At 34.0% G+C, this 26,196-nt stretch overlaps 2 protein-coding genes across 2 annotated transcripts in view; both read left to right on the plus strand.

Annotated features, from left to right (window-relative positions):
* The window catches only part of LOC111044907, a 33,841-nt gene extending 17,905 nt beyond the window's left edge, over nucleotides 1-15,936 (plus strand). Inside the window, exons 4-7 of the mRNA XM_039441453.1 lie at nucleotides 2,735-2,853; nucleotides 5,816-5,979; nucleotides 6,769-6,854; nucleotides 13,399-15,936. Of these exons, the coding sequence (XP_039297387.1) occupies nucleotides 2,735-2,853; nucleotides 5,816-5,979; nucleotides 6,769-6,854; nucleotides 13,399-13,511 (482 nt within the window). The 3' untranslated portion in view covers nucleotides 13,512-15,936. The remainder of the gene's footprint in view (nucleotides 1-2,734; nucleotides 2,854-5,815; nucleotides 5,980-6,768; nucleotides 6,855-13,398) is intronic.
* A 6,900-nt stretch (nucleotides 15,937-22,836) lies between these two features.
* LOC111044900 (sex-determining region Y protein-like) lies at nucleotides 22,837-23,238 on the plus strand. Its single transcript, XM_022330161.2, has one exon. The coding sequence runs from the start codon at nucleotides 22,837-22,839 to the stop codon at nucleotides 23,236-23,238; it is 402 nt and encodes a 133-aa protein (XP_022185853.2).
* The last annotated feature ends 2,958 nt before the right edge of the window (nucleotides 23,239-26,196 follow it).

Here is a 26,196-nt window from a genome sequence, read left to right on the forward strand (position 1 = left end):
TGAGCTCATGCTAGAATTATAAGAGCAAAGTTTCAGATCATGATTCAAATGTAATATATTTTTCATTCACATTTACATGGAAACATGTCGGATCAATTTGAATTGATAGCAATTTGAATGGGAATTCGAGCTTAAATGCAGCTGTTAATCTAGCAGATATCATGATATATTAAGAAAAAGTCACGTCTTCCCGCAATAAACTCCTAATTGTAAAAACAAATAGAGGTTATAATGGAAAGGAAACGTTGATGAAGGCAATCAGATCAAATGATTTGAAATCAAGGTGATCAGATTAGAAGGCGATCAGCAAATTTATTGTGAAGCAGGCAAGATTTCGATTTTATGAGGCTTTGAAAGTTTCTCTTGATTCTCGATAAATATGTGTTTAGTGTTTGTCATAATTCAGTTACTTCTATTTCCCCTGCTCCATAAAAAACATTCATGTACTCTCAGGATTTGAAAATAAAATAAATGGGATACTTTCGTGAAAACCTGTTCCAATATAAAAACAATACAGTTCTGTGTCAGTAGAAATGAATAATGTTTATTTCTGTTATTCTTATAAACTGAGACCGGACTCTATTTGCAAATTAAGGATATTCGATACTAGACAATGAGTTCTATTGTTCTATTCAGTTAATTACCTTTTTATGTAAAAAAAACTATAATTACAGAGGCCTGGTCGCAATAACATTTTATGAAATCTAACCGAGATTGCTGATTACAGACGTCATCTGCTTCTCTTTTTGATTTCTCATCCTTATTTTCTTTATTCAAATAAATAAACAATAAAATACATCCCAAAAAAACAATAAAAAAAACTAAGATTCTTGTGGAATGTAACCGTCATTTAATCACGATTGAAATTCAATAGACTTTAGTGCAATGGGAAGAACTTGATTATTTGAAATGTTCAAAAGACCAAAATAGAATATTTAATCTCATTTCTTCAATATTTGAAGCTTTCTTTTGAGGATCACTTCATCCAAGAGAATACTTTAGTTATTATTATTCTCATTTCTTCGATATTTGAAGCTTTTGAACTCGTTTTGTGGATCACTTCAGTGAGATCACGCCTTCCCATGTAAAAGCACTGGCCTAACTTGATATTGCATCATAAGCATATTGTGCAATGGTTAACGCCACAAGAAAATAATGCTTTGCATAGCTATGGCTTGGCGAGGTGCTTACGACATTGGCCTTATGTTCTGCTGTTGCGGGAGAAATCAATGGGAATCTTATGAGCTTTTTTATAACATGCTGTGTCAATATGCCACCTATAATTGTCAATATGCAGTCTTGTTGCACTGTTCTTTCAGCAGTGGCATCCACCTCCACTGTTTTATAAGGAACACGCGGGCAACATATAGAATTTAAATGAAAATTTTGGCGCCACAGGTTTTTTAGGTGCTGACCGCATGGTCTAAACGTATAAAAAAAAGGCCCAAGGTCCATAGGCAAACAGTATTATAGACCTATTGATTGATTCTAGATTTCCCTAGAATATTTTTATTCATTACACCAGTATAAGTATTCGATGTGAGCAACTTTGGTATTACCCTCTATTTTTATTAGATTAGATTTCGTTATGTAGATTACAAATGATGCTGGATTAGTACCATCCTCTATTAAATTTGTATTTTTTCAGTGGTTTATTCATTGTTATTGTTTGTTTATTTTATGTTAGAAGCCTCTCTCTGATGACAAATCATGCATAATGAGCATGTATGTACATGCGTGTTCATCATGCATGTTCTGTCGTTAGTGGCTAGCCTACAGCACTACAGCCCAATATGAGCTTTGGCCGCCTCCACTACAGCTCTCCACGCTTCTCGGTCCTCTGTTAATTGTCTCCATCCTCTATATCCCATTTTTTGGAGATCGTCTCTCACTTCATCTTCCCACCTTATTCTCGGCCTTCCTATCTTTCTTCTTGAATGTAGCCTCTCCTTGAATATTATTTTAGGCATTCTGTTTTTATTCATTCTACAGTGATAATATGTCCAAACCATCTAAGCCGCTGTACCTTTATAAATTTCACAATATTTCGGCCTTTTATCAATGCCTCTAGCTCTTGAATTAGTTCTCCTCCACTCCTCTCCTTCTTTAACTAGACCATAAATCTTTCTTTGGATTTTCCTTTTAAAAACGCCTAAATGGTTTTTGTCTTCTTTTGTTAACGTCCAAGATTCACAGCCGTACGTTACAACAGGTTGAATTAGGCTCTCATATATTTTAAGTTTCGTGTTTCTACATATGAGCCTATTCTTCAACAAAGCTTCATGTTACTGAATTATGCTCTATTTACATCCAATACTCTTTGCTTTGTGCTGTAACCCATCTTGTTCTCGTTATTCAGTTCAACCCCCAAGTAGCTGAAGTTCCTTACACCTTGAAAGATTTTATTTCCAATTCAGAGGTTTTGTGGAAATCTTCTTGCTTGACTCCTTGATATTTTCATATACCTCGTTTTACTTTCATTCACTACCAAGCCAATCTTATTCGCCTCTCTTTCTAGCAACAAATACGTTTCCTGCAGGACATCTTTCCTTCTTGCAATTATTGCTACATCGTCCGCATATGCACATACCGTAGTGGCTAGCCTTAGAATGTTAATAATGTTTAGTTGATAAGTTTGTGCTTGGACACTTGCCTGAAGGAGTTTTGTTTAATGTTTATTTTTATTACTTTTTATCTATATTTTTGTCTGATGAATTATTTGTTTTGTTTTCAGGTATTCCTGATGCCCCCCATACCGCCTCGTTGACGCTAGTGTCATCGTTGTCTGAGTCTAACACAGAGGGCAGCGGTGTGGGGAAACAGGATACGCTCTCTGTGAGCAAAAGTGTTGAGGTAAATATGAGTAATTATTTATTTTTATTGCGGATGATGCTCACATGAACTTTTTGCTTGTGCGTGGGTAGACGAATGTGCGTTGGTGAATTGATGAGATGATCAAACGTCTATGCCATCGGCGGGATTCGAACCCACGAACTATGCTGCGGTGCTAGCAGACCGAAGTTTGAAACGCTCCTTATCACTAGACCAACGATTGATCAATGCCAATACAGAAGATATAAACTCAGAGTTTATCAATTATAGGAATATAATTATAGTACCCTTTAAAATTAATAAAATATTAAAAAACAAGAATACATATTGTTATTTAATATTCCATTAATTTTAAAGGGTACTATAATTATATTTTATAAATACAAGAAAGTAGCCCTGAATAATTCATACATTTAAAACAATTATAGGAAGGATGAGGAGTCGAGTACATATCAAGAATTGGAGGAGATTAGACCAGTGAGTGTGATGTTGGGTTTCGAAAGGTTGAGATACATCAGAATTGGTTGAACCAGAGAAGAGAATAATGTGATATAAATGACAATAGTGTAATATCTTACCATAAGGTAAGATAAACTAAATAAATGCTAAACTGGGTTGGTAGAACTGGCTACCATGATTGGATGTCTATTGAGTCACGTCTGTAATTTTCCATTATTTTAAAGTTTTTAAAAAGGTTTCTCTAAGTATTTTGATTTTTGAGTAACGTTATATGAGTGACCTCAGTTAGTGAGTTGCTTAATGTGAGTGAAATTCTGGATTTTGTGTCTTCCGAGGTAAATCTATTTCATAACCTCCAATACTTGGACAACTTCAAGTCAGTTATTAGATTCAGGTTGAACTTTGACACCCTTGCATCAAACTTTATAGAGGAAAATTACCCTTAGAATAATAGTCATCTCTGACGGAATCACTAATTTTAGTCACACTAAAATTGTTGAACTTCCGATCTTTCACAACCATCCACCACCAAATTGTAATATCAATGAATCTCAAAATTCCGTTACATGCTCCACACCAATTACTGATAGGGTGGGAGTGCCGCCTTCTCAATCAGATATTGACGTTTCTATAAATAACTCGACTCCTAGTTGCTTATTTCCAGTTCAATCTTCAGATGTAAACAAATGTAACAAGTGTTTAGTTTCATAGAGACATTGATAATTGAGAATCAATATTTAAAAGAGGACAATGTTCGTCTGAGAGAGCAGTGGAATGCAGCTATTGACCGTTCAATTATGAATGATAAACTGATTATGGAGATGAAGGAGAAATGGTGTTCGTCACTCCTGTAGAAGTGTGGAGTGGAATCTTCGGTTGTCGAACTTGTCACCTTGTGACTATTTTATGGCTCCAACTGTCATAGCTTATATGGGCTAGCTAAATGCTCGTGTATTCATAAAAAAAAAACACGTAAACTTGAAGCCCTCAGTAAGATTATAAAGAATGAGTCATATGGATGGGAACCCTAATATATGTTATAATGTATTTGAACCCTTCAATAAGTTGAAGACTGTTGTAGATCAAATACTGTAACTCTCAGGATAAGTTATTGATCGAATACTCATCCTTTTGACGTACAACTGAATGTCAACCCCTCATAAGGGGGTGACTTGGGGGTTGTATCTCGAATATTTCAAATGTAAACACCCATTGTGTGGTACATCATTGTAAAGGCCTTTTTTAAAACAATAAAGATGGCATCAATAAAAATGTTCTATGATATCTGTATCCAAAATGGCGGCTGATTGAAGTTTTAGTATTTAGAGAAATGAGGGGTTGTAACTCAGATATTTCAAATGTAAACACCCATTGTGTGTTACATCATTTTAAAGGCCTTTTAAAACAAGAAAGATGGCATCAATAAAAATGTTCTATGATATCTGTATCTGCGGCTAATTGAAGTTTTAGTCTTAACTTCAATCAGCCGCCATTTTGGATACAAGTATCATAGAACATTTTTATTGATGTCATCTTTCTTGTTTTGAAAAGACCTTCAAAATGATGTAACACACAATGGGTGTTTACATCTAAAATATTTGAGTTACAACCCCTCATTTAAAAAAACTAAAACTTCAATCAGCCGCCATTTTTGATACAAGTATCATAGAACATTTTTATTGATGCCAACTTTCTTCTTTTGAAATGGTCTTTGGAATGATGTACCACACAGTGGGTGTTTACTTTTGAAATATTCGAGTTACAACCCCTAAGTCACCCCCCTTATGAGGGATTGAAATTCAGTTGTACGTCAAAAGGTGGAGTATTCGATCAGTTACTTATTCTGAAAGTTACAGTATTATATCCACAACAGTCTCCAACTTATTGAGGGGTTCCCATACATATGACTCACTCTGTATAATAAATCGAGAAATTTGAGCGATATCACGTGCAATGCTTCAGAGGATTACGGACAACTTCGCACAATGATTACAGAAGTGTATGAGTGTATGAAGTGTGCTTAGAGAAGGGTTATTTTGGTTTTATTTTCTGTTGAATACAAACGATGCAATATAAAAAAATTTGAAACTCTACCTTTCATAACCAGCCACTTTAAGATCAGGCCTGAGCTAGCCGAAATAATCGTATGTATTTGTTTATTCTATCAACCAGTAATTAGTGGAAAACTGAATGCTTCATTTGTCATCATCATCATCAATCATCGTTTAAAAAAATGATCCTATTCAATCGCCTTACATACAATAATCATTTTTCTTCCCAATCCTCAAATCCTTTTTTTATCATTATCATAATCATAATAATATAGAGAGCAATACCTAACATAGTTAAGACTTACTCTAATTCTCTACGGATCATACCCAATGAATCATCGAATCTAATGAATAATAGGCTAAGGTTATAGGATAATAAGTATTAGACTATAGGTTATTAAATAATAAATTATGTGTTATAAATAATAAGGTACATTGATCAAAGCTGAATCATATGAAATGAAATGTTTCAGGAGAGTGAGTTGCTTGGATATGTTGAACGCGGCGAAAGCGTGAAACTCTCTTTTATCTTGAGATTAACTGAGCGCACTGAAGCAAGATGGGAAACACTTTTACATCAGCATTGCCTATACATACAAGTGCCAGTGGCCCTGCTTCCAGAAGGATCCAAAGAAGGGTAAATATTTGTATTATCTATCGCAAAAGAAGAATTAATAACTCAAATTTTACCTACATCTATTTGAAGAATAGATTCAAAATTTTCAAATAACCTCATTCGCATTATTAAGTGAATTGAGGAAGAATATAAATTATGTACTATAGTGAGGTCTACGTTATAATGGCACTGGAGAAAAATAGAACGTTGCCGATTCTCTGTCTTGCTGTATCAAAATTCATTTGACAATTCATTTTATTCTATTAGTGGTTTATTATGCTGTTTTATTATTTTAAAAGTGTACTCACTCAATTCAAACCATTTTCAGTAGTTTATCTATCAAGTTATCGTGTAGTGGCGAGCCTGATTTACTAGCATCTGTCTGTAGTTGGCTGATGAGTTTTAATTCTTGTACCAGCATAGAGACAGTTTAACCTGTTCTGCTTTGATGCTCAAAGTTGCCTTTTTAAATGGAGTAAACATCCGAAATTGGTTGTTTTTTATTTTGTTATTTTACATTAAAAGTTTTTAAAAGGGTACTATGGTATTATTTTTCAACTAACAAATTAAGTAGCCCTGAATAAATACGTTTTTAGAAGACATCATGAATATAAACAAGTGCATATAATGGAGAAGTAACATATCATAACTTTGATAAATTTTCAAGTATATTACCTGTATTATCTCTGTGTTTACCGGCTTTATTTGACATTGAAGATTTGTTCATCGGTAATCAATATGTATTTACATAAGATATTAATACATAATATGTATAAATATAAAAAAATAATAATTTATATTTTTTTGCAGATTTGTGACCCTTCTGGAATATGCAGAAGAAACACTGAAGTGCAAGGACATTGTCATATGTATGAAGAAAGATCGCTCAGATAAAAGTAATACTTATTTAATAATTATTATAAATAATTACTTTTCATAGATAGATATCATTGCATGATGACATAAACAATTGAAAGATTATCGTTTACTATTATTGGTACATTGGTACTATTTGGTACTACTTATGGTACTATTCTAATGTTCACCTTGTAGCATATGTGAACTATAATAATAATTCTTCCCACATTTGTTCAACAGTATTTTCCTACATGTTCGATTGATTTTCAATGTTATCACCATTAATAATAATAAACTTTTAATTGGGCTCGTATTGCATTAAGCCTCCAGTGGGTCGCCAAGCTTCCGAGCTAGTCGCGGGGCATTAGTTCTAATTGTGTTTATTACACTAGGGTGACCAGTCCGGGCACCAATCCTGGTGTCTGAACTCGATCTACACACGGCCTCCAGTGAGTTAACTCTGAGGCGACCCAATGGTAGCCTAATCTCATGCCAGCCGCATAGTGTGAATCTACAAGTATCCAACATGGAAGATTTTATTATAAATTGCAGTTAACCAATTGATGGAATATTATTACTGTATAATAAGTATTTCAAATATCAAATGAAATTTATATAAATAGAACTAAAGACTTCTGCTATTGCAAATATTGACCGAAGAACTAAATAGCAGAAGGACATCTTTTGACAGTTTAATTCTTCAAATCTGCTATGTAGCAGAAATATATACTATTTTAGAAAATTGGGATAGGTTACTCAAGTAGAAATTACATACTGACTATGACACGTGTTTCGTCAAACCACACAACATGGCGAATCACCTGCCATAGTCAATAAACTGTAAATTTTATTTTAAAAGTATCTGAGCTGAAGTGCGTGCAAACCTTAGTTTACTGCACGGATCTTTAAGGCCAATTTAATTACAAAAATAGGAGCACACTGTTACCGTTGTTATGCTGATTCTATCAAAATGACCTACGCTCTCGTTTTCGCTCTCTCTCTCTCCCACATCACTTTTTGTAATGTTATAGAGTAAAAATAAAATATATTTATCTATCTATCTCTCACACAATATTAGCTCACAGGCTTTCTGGTTTCTGTGAAATCTGCATAAGCACTGTACACCATAACTGCAATGCTGCAATCTAAGGTTTGCTCAGAATATAGTAGTATATCATTTCTAGGGTATGAAAAAAAATTGAAATTGAAATTTATTTGCCAAAAAAATTCATATATTACAAAAAAATTAAATAGACAAGTCTAACAAAAACACAATATCTTAAACTAAGAACTAAATAAACTTATAAAGCTCAACCTTGAATCGTGGATGATATATTTTAAAGATGTGTCAGGTCTTAGGTTATAAAACAGTTTATCAGTTCTGATAAATGTATCTTCTTTTTTAACAATATGTTTAAGAAGTCTTTTGAAATAAAGTGTCCTTATTGTCATTACTTCAAATTCAACAAAGAGGGATTCACTTGAATATAACCCAAGTTATATTAAATTATCTCAATTATGTACTTTTGAATCAAAAATAAATTAAGGTGAGTGTCATAGGCTCCACCCCCTACAACTAAGCCATATTGAATTAAAGACTACAAAAGCATAGTATATCATCCTAAGACTTTCCAAGTGAAAAATGTTGTTCATTTTGTAAAATTTATAGTTTGCATATTTGTAATAGGAATGAGAGTAAACACGACATAAGTATTTAATACCTTAAGAAAGGTTTTTAATAACTTGAACTATACAGGTTTCGAATTGGAATGAGTTTGTTTGGAGACTTAGTGACAGTAATAACAAATTCAAAACATATGTTGTTATACTACATTCTTCCCCCCAAAGAGTTAATGAATGTAGTCATTCAAATAATTAGGAGGTCTTCTATTTCTAAAACTTCTTCTTGGATATGTATTTTGGTTTTCTTGTCCAGTAGTCTCTTGTCTAGGTTGTAAGCTCTCGGCAGTAGTACTAGTTTCGTTTTCTTGGTTTTGGGTTGCTTGAGGATTATGGAAGTATTCAAGTTCAGGTTCGGAAGTTGGTAATTGAGAATGTTCATCATTTTCAGAATCGGTTTGTTCTTCGTGATCTCTGTTTTCGTACTCTCCAACTGGAGCAAGATGACGTGTTGATACTGTGGTTTCTCTTCCATCAGGTAGCTTTACATGTGCATACTCAGCATTTCCATGTAGAAGTTGGACCTCTTCAACAAGTGGCTCATATTTAGATGTTCGATTGAATTTTTTTAAATAGACAGGGCCGGAATTGAGAAGCCAAGAAGGAGCTGAAACACCATTGTTTCCAGATCTACGTGGGTGTTAGAACATACGCTCATGAGGAGTTTGATTTGTGGCTGTGCAAAGTAATGTTCTTGTTGAGCTAAGAGCATCTTCTAAAACTGACTCCCATTGATTTATTTCTAAATTAAGTGATTTTAATGCTAGCTCAATCTTTTTCCATAGAATACCATTATATCTTTCAACCTATCCATTACCTGCTGGGTTGTAAGCAGTGGTTCTGCTAGTTGCAATTCCATGCGAGTTTAGGTAATTTTTCAAGTCTTGACTCATAAATGATGTTCCTCTGTCTGAATGTATGTAACTAGGAACCCCAAACTTAGAAAACAGGGGTTTCAGTTTTGATTTAACTGTAGATGATGACATGTCTGGACATGGGAAAGCAAAAGGGAACCGTGAAAACTCATCTACTATTACCAATAAATAAGGATTTCGACTTGATGAAGGCAGAGGGCCTTTGAAATCGATATTTGGCCGTTCAAATGCAGAAGTGGCTTTAATCAGAGTCCCTTTGTGTTTGAAGAATTTGGGCTTGACAGCAGCACACACTTTGCAGGAGTTTGTTATGCGTCTGATTTCATCAATTGAGTAGGGTAAGTTTTTACTCCGAACCCAGTGGTACAACCGTGTTATGCCTGGGTGGCATAGAGACTCATGTAAATCAACTAATAGATTTTCCTGATTTTGGATTGAAGAACATACTCTAGACAGAGCATCAGCAGCCATATTATCTTTGCCAGGTCTATATACAATATCGTAATGAAAACAAGACAGTTCCAGTTTCCACCTCATTATCTTTTCATTTTTCACTTTACCATGACGGTTGTTATCAAACATAAAAGCTACCGACCTCTGATTAGTAATTAGCTTGAAATGTTTGCCAACCAAGTAGTGATGCCATTTTCGCAGTGCTTCTACAATGGCTTGTGCTTCTTTCTCAACACTTTAATGTCTTTGTTCTGCTGGTGAAAGTATCCTTGAGAAGAATGCAACTGGACGGTTTGATTGAGTCAAAGTAGCAGCAATGGTGCTCTCAGATGCATCAGTTTCCACAATGAATTGTGCTTCAGGGTCAATGCAGCTTACTACAGATCCAATTATTTCACTTTTTATAGTTTCAAACGATTGTAACCCTGCTTTAGACAAGGGAAATGCAGTACGGGCAAGAGGAATCACCTTAGTGGCATAATCTGGTATTAGTGATGCATAATGTGAAAACATATCACGGGTCCTCCTCAGCGATGCAGTGTCTCTAGGCAGAGGTAAATTTTTCAGTGGTTCCAAACGGCTGGGGTCAGGCTTGATAGTTTTGTTAGATATATGATAGCCCAACAAGTTGATCGATTTCAGTGAAAATGAAGACTTCTCATTATTGATAGTTAGGTTGTATTTGTTTGCAGCGTTGATAAACTTTTTCAAGTTTATATCGTGTTGCTCCTGTGTTTTGCCACAGATTGTAACATCATCAAGGTAAGCTTAAGTGTCTTGTAGCTGTTCAGACCGTATAACTTGGTCAATTACACGTTGGAACACTGTCACTCCATTAGTGACCCCAAACGGAATGCGTTTAAACTGGTAGAGTTGACCACATGTCTCAAATGCTGTGTAGTGCTTTTCTTCTTTCCTTATCGTAATTTGGTGGTATGCACTTTTCAAGTCGATAGTACTGAAAAACTCATAATTTGCAACTTTGTTTACAATATCATCGATTCTTGGTAGTGGGTAAGCATCCAGTAATATAAAACGATTTATAGTTTTGGAGTAATCAATGACCATTCTTTTTCTATGATTTTCATTTGTAACCACTAATGCTTGAGCTCTCCATGGAGAAATGCTGGGCTCTATAACATCGTCTTTAAGCATTTTACTTACTTCATTTTCAATAAACTTCAAATCATCCGTACTGTGTTGATGATATTTGATTGCAATTGGTTTACATTCAGGTTTTAAATTAGAAAACAATGACACCGGTTCTACAGTTGAGGCTGCCACGCTGCATACGGTTAACTGCGGCTTTTTTCCACCAAAAACTACTTTAATACTTTCATGGTTTTTCAAAATATCCAACAATTATATCCGCACAAAGCTCTGGTAAGACCGAAAGATTTGCTTGTTTGTAACAGTGATCAAGAATGACAAGATCTACTAAGCATTGTCCTGTTATATTGGATGTGATTGATGTAGTCGCCATTGATACAGTACCCCTACCTGGTCTTATAGGAAGACCTAGGTTAAGAGCAGTAGAATTGTTTATAAAACTCAGAGAACTCCCTGTATCTATCAAAGCAGAGACAGATTTTCCATTAACCAGGGCTTGTACTGTACTCTTTGTCAATCCTCCGGGCGAAGCTGCTTGATCAATAGAGTTCATAATATCTTTCGATTTTTTTGATTGTTTGGTTTGTAATTTACTCGACCTGCAGACCTTAGCAAAGTGCCCCTGTTTTCCACAATTATGACAAATTGTATTTTTAGCTGGGCAGCTGACCCGAGGATGTCTCAGATTACCACAAAAATAGCATTTTTCATAAGCAGCAGCTAATAAACAGTTTTCTGAATCAGTATTCTGATTGCTTGCTTGAGTATTTTGGGAAGAAGTTGCATTTAATTGGGATGAAGATTGGAAAGCTAATGATTGTGCATATGCAAGTTCCAGGGATCTGGCTTGACTATATGCCTCTTCTAGTGTTAATGCAACATTCTCTAGTAAACGCTGGCGAATTGTAGGAGACTTCATTCCAGCAATAAATGTGTCACGAATATAATCATCCCTATTTCTTTCAGCTGTCACAGCTTTAAACTCACAGTCTTTACTTAATAGTTTTAAGGCATGAAGATATTGATCAATAGTCTCATCAGGCTGTTGTTGACGTGCAGATAGTTTATGTCTTGAAAATATTTCATTTACAGGTTTTACATAGATTCTCCTTAAAGTAGATATAGCATCATTATACGTACCACTTTCGCTTATGTACTCATAAATATCTGGAGTGATGAAGTTGATAAGTGTTTTGAGCTTTTCAGAGTCTGATGATTGTGGTGCGATACTGGTAATGAAGTTCTGAAAAGTTTTGTGCCAATGTGTCCATTCCTTGCTTGCAGTTGATAAGTTTGGATCCACACTAAACTCGTCTGGCTTCAGTATCGTATTCATTTTACAATATCAAGTTATTAAAATTGTAATAGGAATGAGAGTAAACACGACATAAGTATTTAATACCTTAAGAAAGGTTTTTAATAACTTGAACTATACAGGTTTCAAATTGGAATGAGTTTGTTTGGAGACTTAGTAACAGTAATAAGAAATTCAAAACATATGTTGTTATACTACAATATTTTAGTTTATTGCAAAGGAAAGTTATGTGTGGACTCCACCTCAAATATTCGTCTATTATTACACCCAGATATTTAATTTCATTAACTTTTTCAATAGATGGACAGTCACAGGTAAGAGTGTCTGTACAGTTCAAATGCAGCATCATTCTAAATTCTGCATTTGGTTGACCACCTGCATTTGCAGCAAAATTTATGAATTTGGTTTTTGAAATATTAAGACTAAGGGTGTTTGAGTCCAACCATTTTTTGACTATATTCATTTAATCCTCAGCAACTTTAAAAACATTGGTCCAACTCTCATGCGAAAAAATGATGGTTGTATCATCAGAAAAAGAAACTATTTTACCATTATTAAGACTGAGTTTAAGGAGATCATTTACATACAAAAGAAAAAGAAGCGGGGATAAAACTGTTCCTTGAGGCAATCCAAAAGGGGGTAACCGCACAGCACTTTCTCATGAATTTAAATTGTTTAATGAAACAGTTTGCGACCTATCACACAAATAGCTTCTTAACAAATCAAGAGCAATACCTCTTATTCCTAGATTTTCTAATTTTTTAAATAAATTATCATGGGGAACCGTATCGAAAGCCTTCGAGAGATCAAGAAAAGCAGCTATTGTCTTTTTATTTCTGTTCATACTGTCAATTACTATCATCAAAAAATGACTTAGTGCATCTTCTGTACCTTTGTTTATGATATAGGAAAGTTATGTGTGGACTCCACCTCAAATATTCGTCTATTACACACAGATATCAACAACATCCAATTTTTATATCGTTAAAATTATTTTCTATCTTGAAAACTTGTGGCGATTCAATTATGAAAGTTACATATTTTTTCTTAGATTGTCATGAAATGTGATAAATCAGCGTGTTCATGAATATTTCTTGATTTTTTGCCTATTCTTTTAAATATTCAATATAATTGTTTTGTTCATTTCAGCTCAACTTGTGAGAACTTTCATGTTCATTGGGTTCACGATGCTTCATCCAGGTCATCCACTCGTCCCTCAAACGTCAGATTCCTCTACCATTTACATGCGTTATTGTATCTAAATCCGCTATAGCTTAATCAATCTTAAAATTTTAATCAATTTGCTTCATATTTTAAGTAGACTTCGTTGAAAACACATCCATAGCGTAGTACTACATGTTAATATTATAGTAATCAAAGAAGTTATTATTTTTGTTAAATGTGTTACTTATTATCGTTCAATCTTAGTTGTGTATCATTTTCTATCGTAGATGTATTTTTGTAGTGATTTCTCCTATAACTTTGCATATTACTTCAACTTGATGAAAATAGTATATGATTTTGATTGCTTGCTGCATTATGATTTGCGTTATATTTAGCGATATTTTAACGATAGTGCTATTATTTTATGACCTCCTCGAGCCCTGTTAAAATGGATGTGAAGTATGGTTGTTGAATAAGTTTGCGTAAAAGAAATTGAAAACAAATTCAATTACACCACAGGAAAGACGTTCATACTCATGTATTAATGCTAAACTACTTAACAATATTAGTATTGATACCACTTGGGAGTATGAAATGAGAAACTATCAATGTACCACAACGATACAAATTAAGAAATACATTTTTGTGTACATTAGAAGCTACTTTTGGTTGGATATGTAAATTTCCATCACTATTACGTTTTTGATTACTTTATCGAGATATGAAACATGAATTTGTGATATTCAACCAGAAAATTGTTTGAAAATACATTTCAAATGTACAACATTTTTACAAAAAACAGTGCAACTATAAAAATTTTTTTGTGATGAACTTAATCAGAAACTATTTCCAATTAAATGTTGATAACTCAACAATAATTCAAATTTAAATGTATTTTAAAATTAAAAGCTGAAAAACACATGTCATATTGCTAGGGCAATAGGTCAAATTATAATTTCATTTTTGTTAATAAGGTTAAATTTATGAATTATGTCGGTTTTGTTCAAGATTTAAAGCTGCGGTTCTTCATCTATATCATAAACGTGTAATGAGGATGGTCCCCCACTCTGTATTGCTATTCTATGAACAGGATATTATTTGATTTTAAATATCGGAAAAAATGTTGAAAGATTAAAATAATGGCCGGTTGATTTGAATATTTAGAAATTAGTCATCATATTGAATTAAATCAGATAATGTCCTGTCATAAGGTATCAATCTTCTATCAGACAACATGACCAAAAAATATATAAAAATGAAAAAAAATGTATAAAAGGATAAAATTACAAAAAAATACACCTAACATTAGTCTAATGATTGAAGGCTTACTACAGTGTAGAATCATTGCTGTTAACCTGATTTCTATCCTGACTCGATTTGTGCTCTGATAAAATACTCATGCAAGTCAAACTATTCTATACTTCAATGATATTATTTTGTTCCTCCTTCATTATTAGTTGCTTGTAAGGTCTAATCAATGTTCGTAATACTAATCAATGTTCACCACAAAGTAAGAAAATTATTTTATTTTATTTTGGAAAATTCTAATTATTCTGTGTTATTTTAGGAAAATTGTAACTAATCTGTGTTATTTTATTTCAATGGTCATAATTTTAGTTCATGTGAAAACTATTTTGAATTCTCAACACTTCTATATTGTTATGTATTTATATTCATCCTCATTATTCAATGTCATTTAATGCGAAGAATTGTACATTTTCCATTGGCAAGGAGGCCTAATGTGAAATTTTAAATGATTATTAGATAATAGAATATTACATTTTATTTGACAGAGATAGGATTTGAAATTATTGTCCACCACTTGATTTTTGCTTCCAAATGAAGGATTCTTTATAGCAGACGTAATCTTCATGTTTCAAGTAAATAGACTCATAAAACAGTAGATTTATACATTTTGATGATAAAGTTTGATAAATCATTCGATGAAAACTAGTTTTGAGTCTTCTCTTCCAAGAGATAATCTGAATAATTGGTTTTCACCCAACACATTTTCGACTGTCTCTTTTCTTGCTTGAAAGTGAACTTCAAAATGGCCATTTTTGAAAATTTCAAGAACAATAGCTGATAATAAATTTGCATTAGACTATTCTTTGCACATTGATGAAAATGTTGAGCTTAACTCACTTTCTTGAAGTTTTCTAGAGTAAATGATCAAGGAGAATCAATCCTCACAATCTACAGCCTTGCAATTTACTAGAAGTAACTTAAATTTCTTGATTCATTGTGCGATTTCAATCCTCTAATAAAATCACTTTTCATGTAGATTTAAATATTCGCCTCAGAATCCATTTTGACCAAAACGTAGTCTGCTTATTGAATTTCGGTTTTGGCCTTCTATCCATTTACTAACACATCATATTCTAACATTAATATACTATTATAAAATATATATATATTCATTTTTAATAGGTTATTAGAAACATAGATATATTATTGATGAATTTACCATGTGCATTTCTATAATTGGTGTAAGATTTTAGTCAAATAAATATATAAAATGTATATGTTCCATTCATTTTTTATTCAACTGACACCTGATTCTTTGTGCAGATTTGTAATATATCGTAGAAATTAAATAAATGTATTTGAACATAAGGGTTAGTTATTAATTAAAAATATAATTAATTTATATTTTTCTTCTTGGATAGTTTTATTCACACAATATTTGAGTTTGAATACTCATGACATAATATTGCTACTTATAAAGTGTGAAGCATATTTGAAAACATTTTTATATTCAGGATATACGAAGGTATACCTTGATATTGCAAGGAAAAGTTTGAAAATATTTTACCACATAGAACTTTGAATTCATTAAATTCCTAAAATATTGTTTTTTTTTTTTAATAATTTAGTTAGGTTTTGGAGGAAACGTGTTATGACTCAACGTCTGGTACTAAAAACAAATACTGAATGATAGTAAACTTGGGAATGGAGAATGGCAAATATTAAATAAATACTCTACTGCACAGCATAATTATTATCACAGAGTATTATTTTTGTCATAGTCATTCAATTTCAGCTGTTTTACATCCATGAAATCAAGCCGGTAAACAGCTGATTGTAGAACAAATAGACATATGATTCTCATTACAGTATATACTGTAATGATATATACTGTATATATAAGTATATACTGTATATACTATACTGTAATAAAATCATTTATGTTTTCTTTACAATCGAGTATGTTTCCTATTCCCAATTGGGAACGGCAAAACTGGTACTAAAACCGCCTTCTAGCGCTCCAAGTGGAAATTTTATCAACTACAATCAAGAAATTCCTGATTCGAAACTTGTAAACTAGGTTATGTTTATAGAATGCATGTAGTAATGTCGGCACAAGCAGGTAATGTTTTTTGTTTCACAATTATTCTTTTCTATATTATTATGACAAAAAATAGTGTAAGTTACTTGGACGTGAATGTCTTTTGCAGTGCTTGAATGAAATTCTAGTCTCGGCTAACGCCTCGACTACAAACATTCTCGCCTGCAAAAGGCCTCTTCCCATCCTTGTTACTTAAGATACTATTACAGAACCATAACATCAAACGTACAGTTTACGTACCATTGTACATTATACATGTCACCTTGGCCATAATTATTAAGGAAATTCGGGGACATAACCTATTAGGCCTAGTCTTGGACTAGGTGCTAGGAACAAAGCAAAATTCTACTATGTGATGTTCTTTATCTCTACTTTATTTTATAAGGAGGGAACAAACTTTCAAGCCTATTTATTGATTGGTTAATGGGGTGAAAGTGAAGATTTTATGTTCAAGTGAATAACTCACCCTGTATTGTAGTGTTTCATAGCACAACACTTGTTAGGTCATCGTAGGCAAGTGTATGTGCTACGATAACATCAGAACACATTGACCAATCAGCTTCTGGGATAATCTTTTAATTTTGTATGGACTTTTCCAGCTTTTATTGTTATCATGATGAGATTTTCAAATAATAAAAATGTCACAAATGAGTTCTGTAATATTCTTTCTGTCAAAATTTAGATGTTTCAATTTAAAGGTTCCAAAAAACTTGTTACGTACCGTATTTGTAATAATACCTGTTCGGTTTTATTTGTTCATTCTTCTTTTGTATTTGATCAGTTGCCATCTTTTTATTGCATAAAGCTATGAGTTCGACTCTACTATAGGCTAATTTATACCTAGAGATAAATGTATAGTCTACCTACTCGCTTGCCTGATGTGCTTGGAGTTTTACCCATCTCTGGTCTCTTGGTTTTTTCTTTTTGCCCCCTCCCCCCGAAACTTTGCAGGGTGTCAAAAGCCTTACCTCTACCAAGAAGTTTTGCCTGGAAGGCCGCCCTTTCTTGAGTAGTGGTGGTTCGGTCTTTCCACCCGCAAACTCGTGACCTATGTGAGTTCCACTCCTAGCCTTTTTTTGTAGGTCCTTCAGCTGAGGGAGGGATCGCCTTATTGCCTCAAGGGGGCCTGGAGACTGGCCTCCCTCAACTCAGCCTCATGACCAACATTTGTGCCTAGTTTCACTCATCTCTGGTCTCTTGGGTTTTTCTTTTTCCCCTCCGAAACTCTGCAGGGTCAAAAAGCCTCACCTCGCCCAATAAATTTTGCCTGATTGGCCTCCCTTCTTTGAGCAGTGGTATGAGAAGCTCATCCTTCCTCACCAGTTGGGATGATGTGATTGAGCTTAAGTCATCTATGTTGTGATCAGTAAAAGCCTTTTCAATGTAGATATAGCCTCTACATAAGAGTGCAACGGAACCTCTTGTGTTCCTGAAACACCCATTTCAAATTGAGGAACCTGCCCTGATGGGACAGATCCCGATGTATTTGAAGGTAAGGCAACCTCTGGAGTTGCCTTGGGGTTTGGTTTGTTCATGTGGTATACTCGAACTTGATATAATAATTGATTACTGGTGCACTTAAGGACCCTACACACCTACGGATTTGGCCTGTCTTGGCTCGGCTCGGGCGAAATCCGTGAGTGTGTAGGAGATTTAATTGCGAGCCGAGCCAAATCCGGCCAGGGCTACTGGCTCGGCTCGGCTCGGCTCGGGCGAAATCCGTGAGTGTGTAGGCTCTCCCGGCCGGGCGCGTGTAGTTACCAAAAATCTAAATCGCCTAAAAATCGAGATATCAAAATTTTGATTTCAGATTCGGATTCAGCGCCCTCGAATTAGTAAAATAGTTCGCGGGAGCTGTAAAATAGTCGAAAATGAAAACTCTGTGAGCACTTTAATGTTATTAATGAAGAATTCTATTTCTATGAAGAATTTGGTTGAACTTATAGCAAGAAAGTAGTACTGTAAAATAATAATACCAGTGTGTCCCAAAAAAAATTATTAGCTGTAGAATAAACATATTTCAATTTTTTATTCAATAAAAATGAACTTTTTTATATTATTTTTTTCTACTTGTGGGAAATTTTATTGAAGCTGAAATTGAATCACAATTTTTTGTCTCTATTTTTAACAGGTTGATATTGAGTATGACAACCTTTTTCGATCAATGAATTGTCATAGTATTTTAAATACTATCTTACATAAGATGTAAGCCGTATTTAATATGATACCGTACTTATTGGGAACTGGTTGAGGCTTTACAATATTTCAAGTATAGAGGGTTCAATTCTCTATCCACTGCTATTGAATTTTCTGCCCAAAACTAGTGGACTGTAGTGAATGAAGATAGAGAAAATTTTTGAAAGGCTAATCATTAGAATAGATGGACAGGAAAATTAATATAATAAATACCGGTGCACCCTTGTGCATGCACTTGCCTTGGCCAATAGCTTGTCCATGCAAAAGGGTAGATGGCACCTTTGGTAGCTAAAGGGATTGTAGATAGAAGGAAAAAAGGTTGTCAACACCAAAGTAGTTGAATAAGCAATTTATGCTCAAAAGACAATTATTGAAACTCGAAAATCAGTTGAATATTCAGGTCAGAAGGTTGAATATTATTCAATTCTGATTATGATCTAACATCAAATTGGTGAAATTCTTATAACTTTGTTAGTTTTGAACAGATTGATTTGAAACTTCATTGGTGTGTTAATTGTATGAAGGGAAACGTACATGATTTTTTGTAGAATTTTCCTACGTCCCCTTCTCCCTCCCAAACCAAAAAAACATTAGTTCTGATGCTATATGCGAGAAAATTCAAAAGTCAAAATTCAAAAGCCTCTTTGCTTCGCGGCAAGGAACAGGATTGGATTAAATCGCCCGCGGAACAACACTATCGGTCTACTCAAAAGCGCGACTACTGAATCCTCTCTCATATACCATCAGAACTACCATATGTTTTCGGTTTAGGAGGGAGAACGTAGGAAAATTCTACAAAAAATCATGAACGATTCCCTTCATACTATTAACACACCCATGAAGTTTCAAATCAATCTTTCAAAACTAACAAAGTTATAAGAATTTCTCCAATTTTTTGTTAGTTTATAATCAAAATTGAATAATATCCATCTTTCCGACCAGGACATTTAACTAATTTTTGAGTTCTCATTTTATTTATGTTAAAAAAAAGTTTATTAAATGATATTTTAGCTTTTCTGAGTTTGTGATCATATTTTTGACGAGTTTCTTCATACCTATATCCAATCACATATATCTTAAATATATGATACAGTTCTTGAGTAATTATCATTCATTTTGTATATTTTTGTCATTGAGTATACTGGATGAATACTTCTTGTACAAATCACAATTATATCAAATTACATTTATAACTATTTGTATTCTTAACGTAACATCTCTATTATACATCCACAGTAATATTTAAAATCAATAGTAGATATAAAAATGTTTAATGCTAAACTGAAGGACTATCTAGTGGGATCTAGTGTATTGATAGTGATGATTTGTTCTTTCAAAATGTTTATTTTCGTATATGACAAAACATGTTAAGTATAGTATTGTAACAAAATGTGACAATATTCAATGCACTTGTATAATTGATGAATAAAGATGATTGTCTGATTGATTGTTTGAAATATTTATATTGCACTTCCTAAAATATAATGATATATATAGAGAAAGGACTCTACATGGTCGACAAAGATGGCACAGCTACCGAAAGTTTCCAAAAAATAATATAATTTTCTAAGTTTTTTCAGCTATCTATGTTTCCTATTTCAATTAGTATTATACATATACGGTATATAATTATACATATATACATATATATATATATATATATAATATATATATATATATATATATATATATATAAACTTGTAGTACCCTTTATTAAAAACTTTAAAATATTTTAACGACTAGATTCGAACATAGGTCATTTTCAAGTTAAAACATAATAATAAATGAAAATTATGATATAACAAATTCTTACAAACTAGTTCAAAAATCAAGGAAATAACTATTCCAAATCACACAATCTTCTATAGCTTGATGTACTCAACATGTATACTTCCATCCCAACTAATAAAACTATTAACATTCTAAAGCAAAAGTTAACTGAAAATAATCTGAACAGTAATGAAATATAAGGATTCAATAGCATTAACAAAAACATGTATAGATCAAAATTGTTTCACTTTCAATGACAAAATTTATGAGCAAAAGGAAGGTTTAGCTATGGGGTCACCATTATCAGGATACCTTGCTAACATATATATATGAACAATTTGGAAAAGTCAAAAATTATGAATAGTAATAATCATTTGAGAAAAAATATCATTTATTGGTATAGATATGTAGATGACATAGTATGGTTATACAATAATAATTATGAAAAACATGAAGATTTAGAAAGATATTTAAACTCAATTCCACTTTCTATAAAATTTACTATGGAAGTTCAAAAAGAGAAAATAATTTTTTGAAGCTGTGTTTAGACCAAGGTTATTAACAAAATGTTGATAACTTAATCCTAAAGCAGATTGAACAAATAGAAAATTTGAATTGACAAAATGAAACAAGGAAATTTTGCCAAGCATTCAAGAGGCTAGAAAAAGGATTCCATCCAAAAACAAGGATATGCAAGAATAAAAATGGACAAACACTAACTGATGAGCACAATATATTAGAGAGATGGACGGAACATTTTGAAGACTTATTACAGAATAATCCACAAACAGCACCTGAAGACACTTGGATACCAAAGTATCAATCTGCTGATATGTGAGTAGAAGAGCCAACATGGGAAGAACTAGTATTTGCAACAATGAAATAAAGGAATGGAAAAGCCACAGGCACAGACCACATACCAGCGGAGTTGCTGAAGTATGGAGGAGAACCTTAGATGAAGCAGCTCTTTCACATTATAAAGAAGATATGGAATGGAGAAACCATGCCTTAAGAGTGGTGCATGGGCATGATTTTTCCAATTAACAAAAAAAGGTGACAAGAAAATCTGCAATAATTACAGAGGAATTACTTTGTTAAATGTAGCCTACAAAATATCCTCAACTATATTATTGAGAAGAATGAGCACCCTGGCAGAAGAAATTGTACGAGAATACCAATTCGGTTTCCGAATCGGGAGAGGTACAACGGATCAAATCTTCTCAGTCCGAAAGGTCATGGAAAAATGCACCGAATATAATATAGACCTGCACAGTTGTTTGTGAATTAAAGAATGGCCTTTGGATTCCATATAAGCTGTTGGATGTGCTCGAAATTTTTGGTTTTCCCAAAAAGCTTATCCACCTTACTAGGATGACATTGGAAAAGAGCATGGCCAGAGTCCTGGTAGAGGGTAAATTAAGTAGAAGTTTCCACGTCACTAGAGGCGTAAACAAGGAGATGCACTGTCAGCATTGTTGTTCAACATTGCTCTACACAAAGTGGTACAAGAAATAGATCCTAAGGGAAACATAATATATAAGTGCAAACAGGTCCATGCCTACGCTGATGATATATATCACGTTCAGTGCCATTGACGCGGATCCGCGTCAAGCTGAACTTTCCACAGGTGCCAGAGTTACGTGGAACCGCGTTCTTGGTCACTTCATTTTCCATGAAGTATTGTGAACTCGGTTATAGATGTTAATACTTAGAATCAAGGTTGGCAATTCAGAATAGTCTTCTGCATAAGTTGGCACCATCGGTTTCAGGATTGAGAACTTTGAGGTTATTTTGTTCGACACTGACTGATGCATGAATTGCTGCCTAATCCATTATTTCACTGCAAAATAGCACAAATCTAAGTGGGAAATAATAAAACTAATACACTACTCTAATTTTTTGTTTCAGAAATCGGATTATGGATTCAACCCCAGGTCCTTCAAGAGAAGTATTCCGGATTCCAGCCAATGAGGAAGAACTTCTACATATATTGGATCAGTTTTGTTCTGACGATGAAGCCGAATTAAGACGAAATTCATTGACCTGATATAGATAGAACAGAGGATGATGTAAATAAAGAAGATCCAATTGAGGAGGAAATGATTCGAATGTTTGAGGATGACTCAGAACTACATGAAGAACTACAGAACTTCCATGAACTGCAAGAAGAAATAGAGGAGGTCCCACAACAACATGAACAACAGCAGGACAACCCAGATCTACATGAAGAACTACAGAATTTCCATGAACTGCAAGAAGAAATAGAGGAGGTCCCACAACAACATGAACAACAGCAGGACAACCCAGATCTACATGAAGAACTACAGAATTTCCATGAACTGCAAGAAGAAATAGAGGAGGTCCCACAACAACATGAACAACAGCAAGACAACCCAGATCTACATAAAGAACTACAGAATTTCCATGAACTGCAAGAAGAAATAGAGGAGGTCCCACAACAACATGAACAGCAGCAGGACAACCCAGATCTACATGAAGACTGCAGGTGACCTTACCCAACATTGTTCAAGGTTGGTTTGATGACAACAATACCACAAAGATACATTTTACTAAGCAACGTGAGTTTCTTGCCCATGATGAGCTAGGTGGCAATGAGCCAATGGATTTTTTTGAATTATATTTTAATGATGATTTATTTAACTCAATTGTTAGAGAAACAAATGATTATGCTGAAAGCATTTTTTTGATGGCTGGTGTGACTGATATGTCTCGTATTACAGCATGGAAGCCTGTAACTGTACATGAAATGAAAATATTTTTCGGTCTATTATTTCAAACAGGCACAATAAAGACTGCTAGAATGAATGATTATTGGAAAAAAGCTAAACTCTTTCATCTGGGTTTTGGTGATTATATGGGTCGAAACCGATTCAGTCTCATATTGAGATGTATTCACTTCGCCAAAAACCCAGGGCCACTAGAAAAAATTCAAGATAGGTTATTCAAAGTGAGACCCATACTAGATTACTTCAATGAAAGGACGAATGCAATATACTACCCTGGTAGAAACCTATGCATTGACGAAAGCGTTATGCTCTGGCATGGAAGATTATTTTTCAGGGTATACATAAAAAACAAACGCCATTGGTATGGCGTGAAGTTTTATTTATTGTCAGCCTAATGGCTTTATTCTGAAAAATCTAATATACTCTGGTAAAAGCGACTTACTTGGAGGGGTGGGTCATGCAGAAAAGGTGGTCATGCATCTGATGGAAAATTATTTGAACAATGGACACAGTTTATTCATGGACAATTTTTACAATAGTCTGAAACTTGCTGAAGAATTGCTAGACAAAAAAACCAACTGTACAGGTACTCTTTGTCAAGACTGCAAGGATATCCCCAATAATGTTAAGAATGCCGTTCTAAAAAAAGGAGATATGGTACAGAAGTTCAATGTAAAAGGTGTTTGCATTGGGAAATGGAGAGATAAAAGACCCGTCATGATGATCTCAACTGAAACCAGCATGGACAAGATTGGTGTAACATCAAAACATGGAAATATGCAAGACAAGCCCAGTGCTGTTGTACTTTATAACAAATATATGAGTGGAATAGACCAACAGGACCAATTCCAGGCCTATTATAGTTGCGAGAGGAAGACCTTACAGTGGTACAAAGAAGTAGGAATTCATCTCATACTGCAGATGCTGATGAATTCCTATTTGCTGTATAACAAGTACAGCGGAAATAAGTCAAATCTGTATGAATACAGGAACAATATAATATACAAGCTTGTAGGAGATCCAAGGAAACAATCCTACCCAAAGCAAAGCATGAAAAAAGGGGAAGCTCCAGTCCACAAGATAAGTAAAATATCTAAAAGGAATAAGAAGGGCGAAACATGCAGGTAAAGGTGCACTATTTGTGCAAAAAATAAAAAAAGAACTGACACAATATTTGAATGCAAAATGTGTGAGAATGAACCTGGATATTGTCCAGAATGCTTTTGTGAAGCACATTATTGTTACCTTCACTGGACAATTTTTCAACTGAAACTATTTTCTGTAAAATAACAATTTATCATATTCATGTTTATATTTTTCTTAATTTTGCAACTAATAAATAATATATATATATATATATATTATTTGAATAAAAAGTGTAATATTTATTAGTAATCCTAATGTAGGTTTACACTGGCGAGAAATTACTGATAGCAATATTTTGCTGTCAAATTAAATTTTTATTGTTTACATCCACAATTTCTGTCGGACAGCAAAATGTTCCTGTCAGACATAAATTTCTGTTAGTGTAAGCCTAGTATAATAAGAGTACCATACTAAAAATATGTGCTGCCAAGGAACATTATGTGACAGAAAAATGGCATATGGGTTGTGCCTGTGGCCAGTAATGCAGATATGCGTCATGGCCTTGAAAGCACATTAACTGCGCCGGTCATCGGGTGGAAACCCAGCCGGCTGCGCTGGCACTGAACTCTGGCAGCATGGCCAGAGTCCTGGTAGAGGTAAATTAAGTAGAAGTTTCCATGTCACTAGAGGCGTAAGACAAGGAGATGCACTGTCAGCATTGTTGTTCAACCTTGCCACCCTACAAGGTAGTACAAGAAATAGATCCTAAGGGAAACATGATACATAAGTGCAAACAGGTCCATGCCTAAGCTGATGATATATATACTGCGTGTTGCCCGGAACATTAATACACTGAAAGAGGTATTCTTGACTTTGGAAAAAGCAGGATGCGATATAAGTCTTATGGTCAATGATAACAAAACAAAACCAAGTACCTAAAGATGACTACCGCTGTAGCCGGAAGATGCGGAGAAGATTTGAAAGTGCGATATTACACTTTCGAATCTGTGAAAAATTTCACGTACTTTGGCACAGATTTAAACATCAATAATGACCTGAGTCAAGAGATAAAGAGTAGGATAAACCAAGGATATCGTACCTACTACGCAAATGCCAAGTTTTTAAAATCAAAACTGGTGACAAGAACAACTAAAATGAAGCTCTATAAAACCATTATCAGACCTGTTGTCACATATGGATCAGAAGCATGGACACTCTCCATCGTTAACGCCAATACCCTCAAAATATTCAAAAGGAGGATTGTTAGGAAAATATATGGGCCCATATATTACAACGGAGAATTAAAAATAAGATCCAATGAAGAAATTGATAGAATTTTACAAGGAGCTAATATTTTATGTTTTGTCAAATCCACAAGAATCAGCTGGCTTGGACATGTATACAGAATGAGCGACAATAGAATATAGAAACAGATGCTTGGAGGCAGGATGCTGGGCACAAGGAAGCGAGGTAGACAGAGCAGACGATGGCTGGATGATGTTGAGATCAACCTGACGTCAATGTCAGTGAGAGGCTGGAGACGAAAAGTGGTGGTGCCAGATGAATGCAGGCAAATAGTTGAGAAAGCCAAGGTCCACCCAGGACTGTAGCGCTTAGAGAAGAAGAAGCCTCAAA

This window comes from Nilaparvata lugens, chromosome X (assembly GCF_014356525.2).
Source record: "Nilaparvata lugens isolate BPH chromosome X, ASM1435652v1, whole genome shotgun sequence".
NCBI lineage: Eukaryota > Metazoa > Arthropoda > Insecta > Hemiptera > Delphacidae > Nilaparvata > Nilaparvata lugens.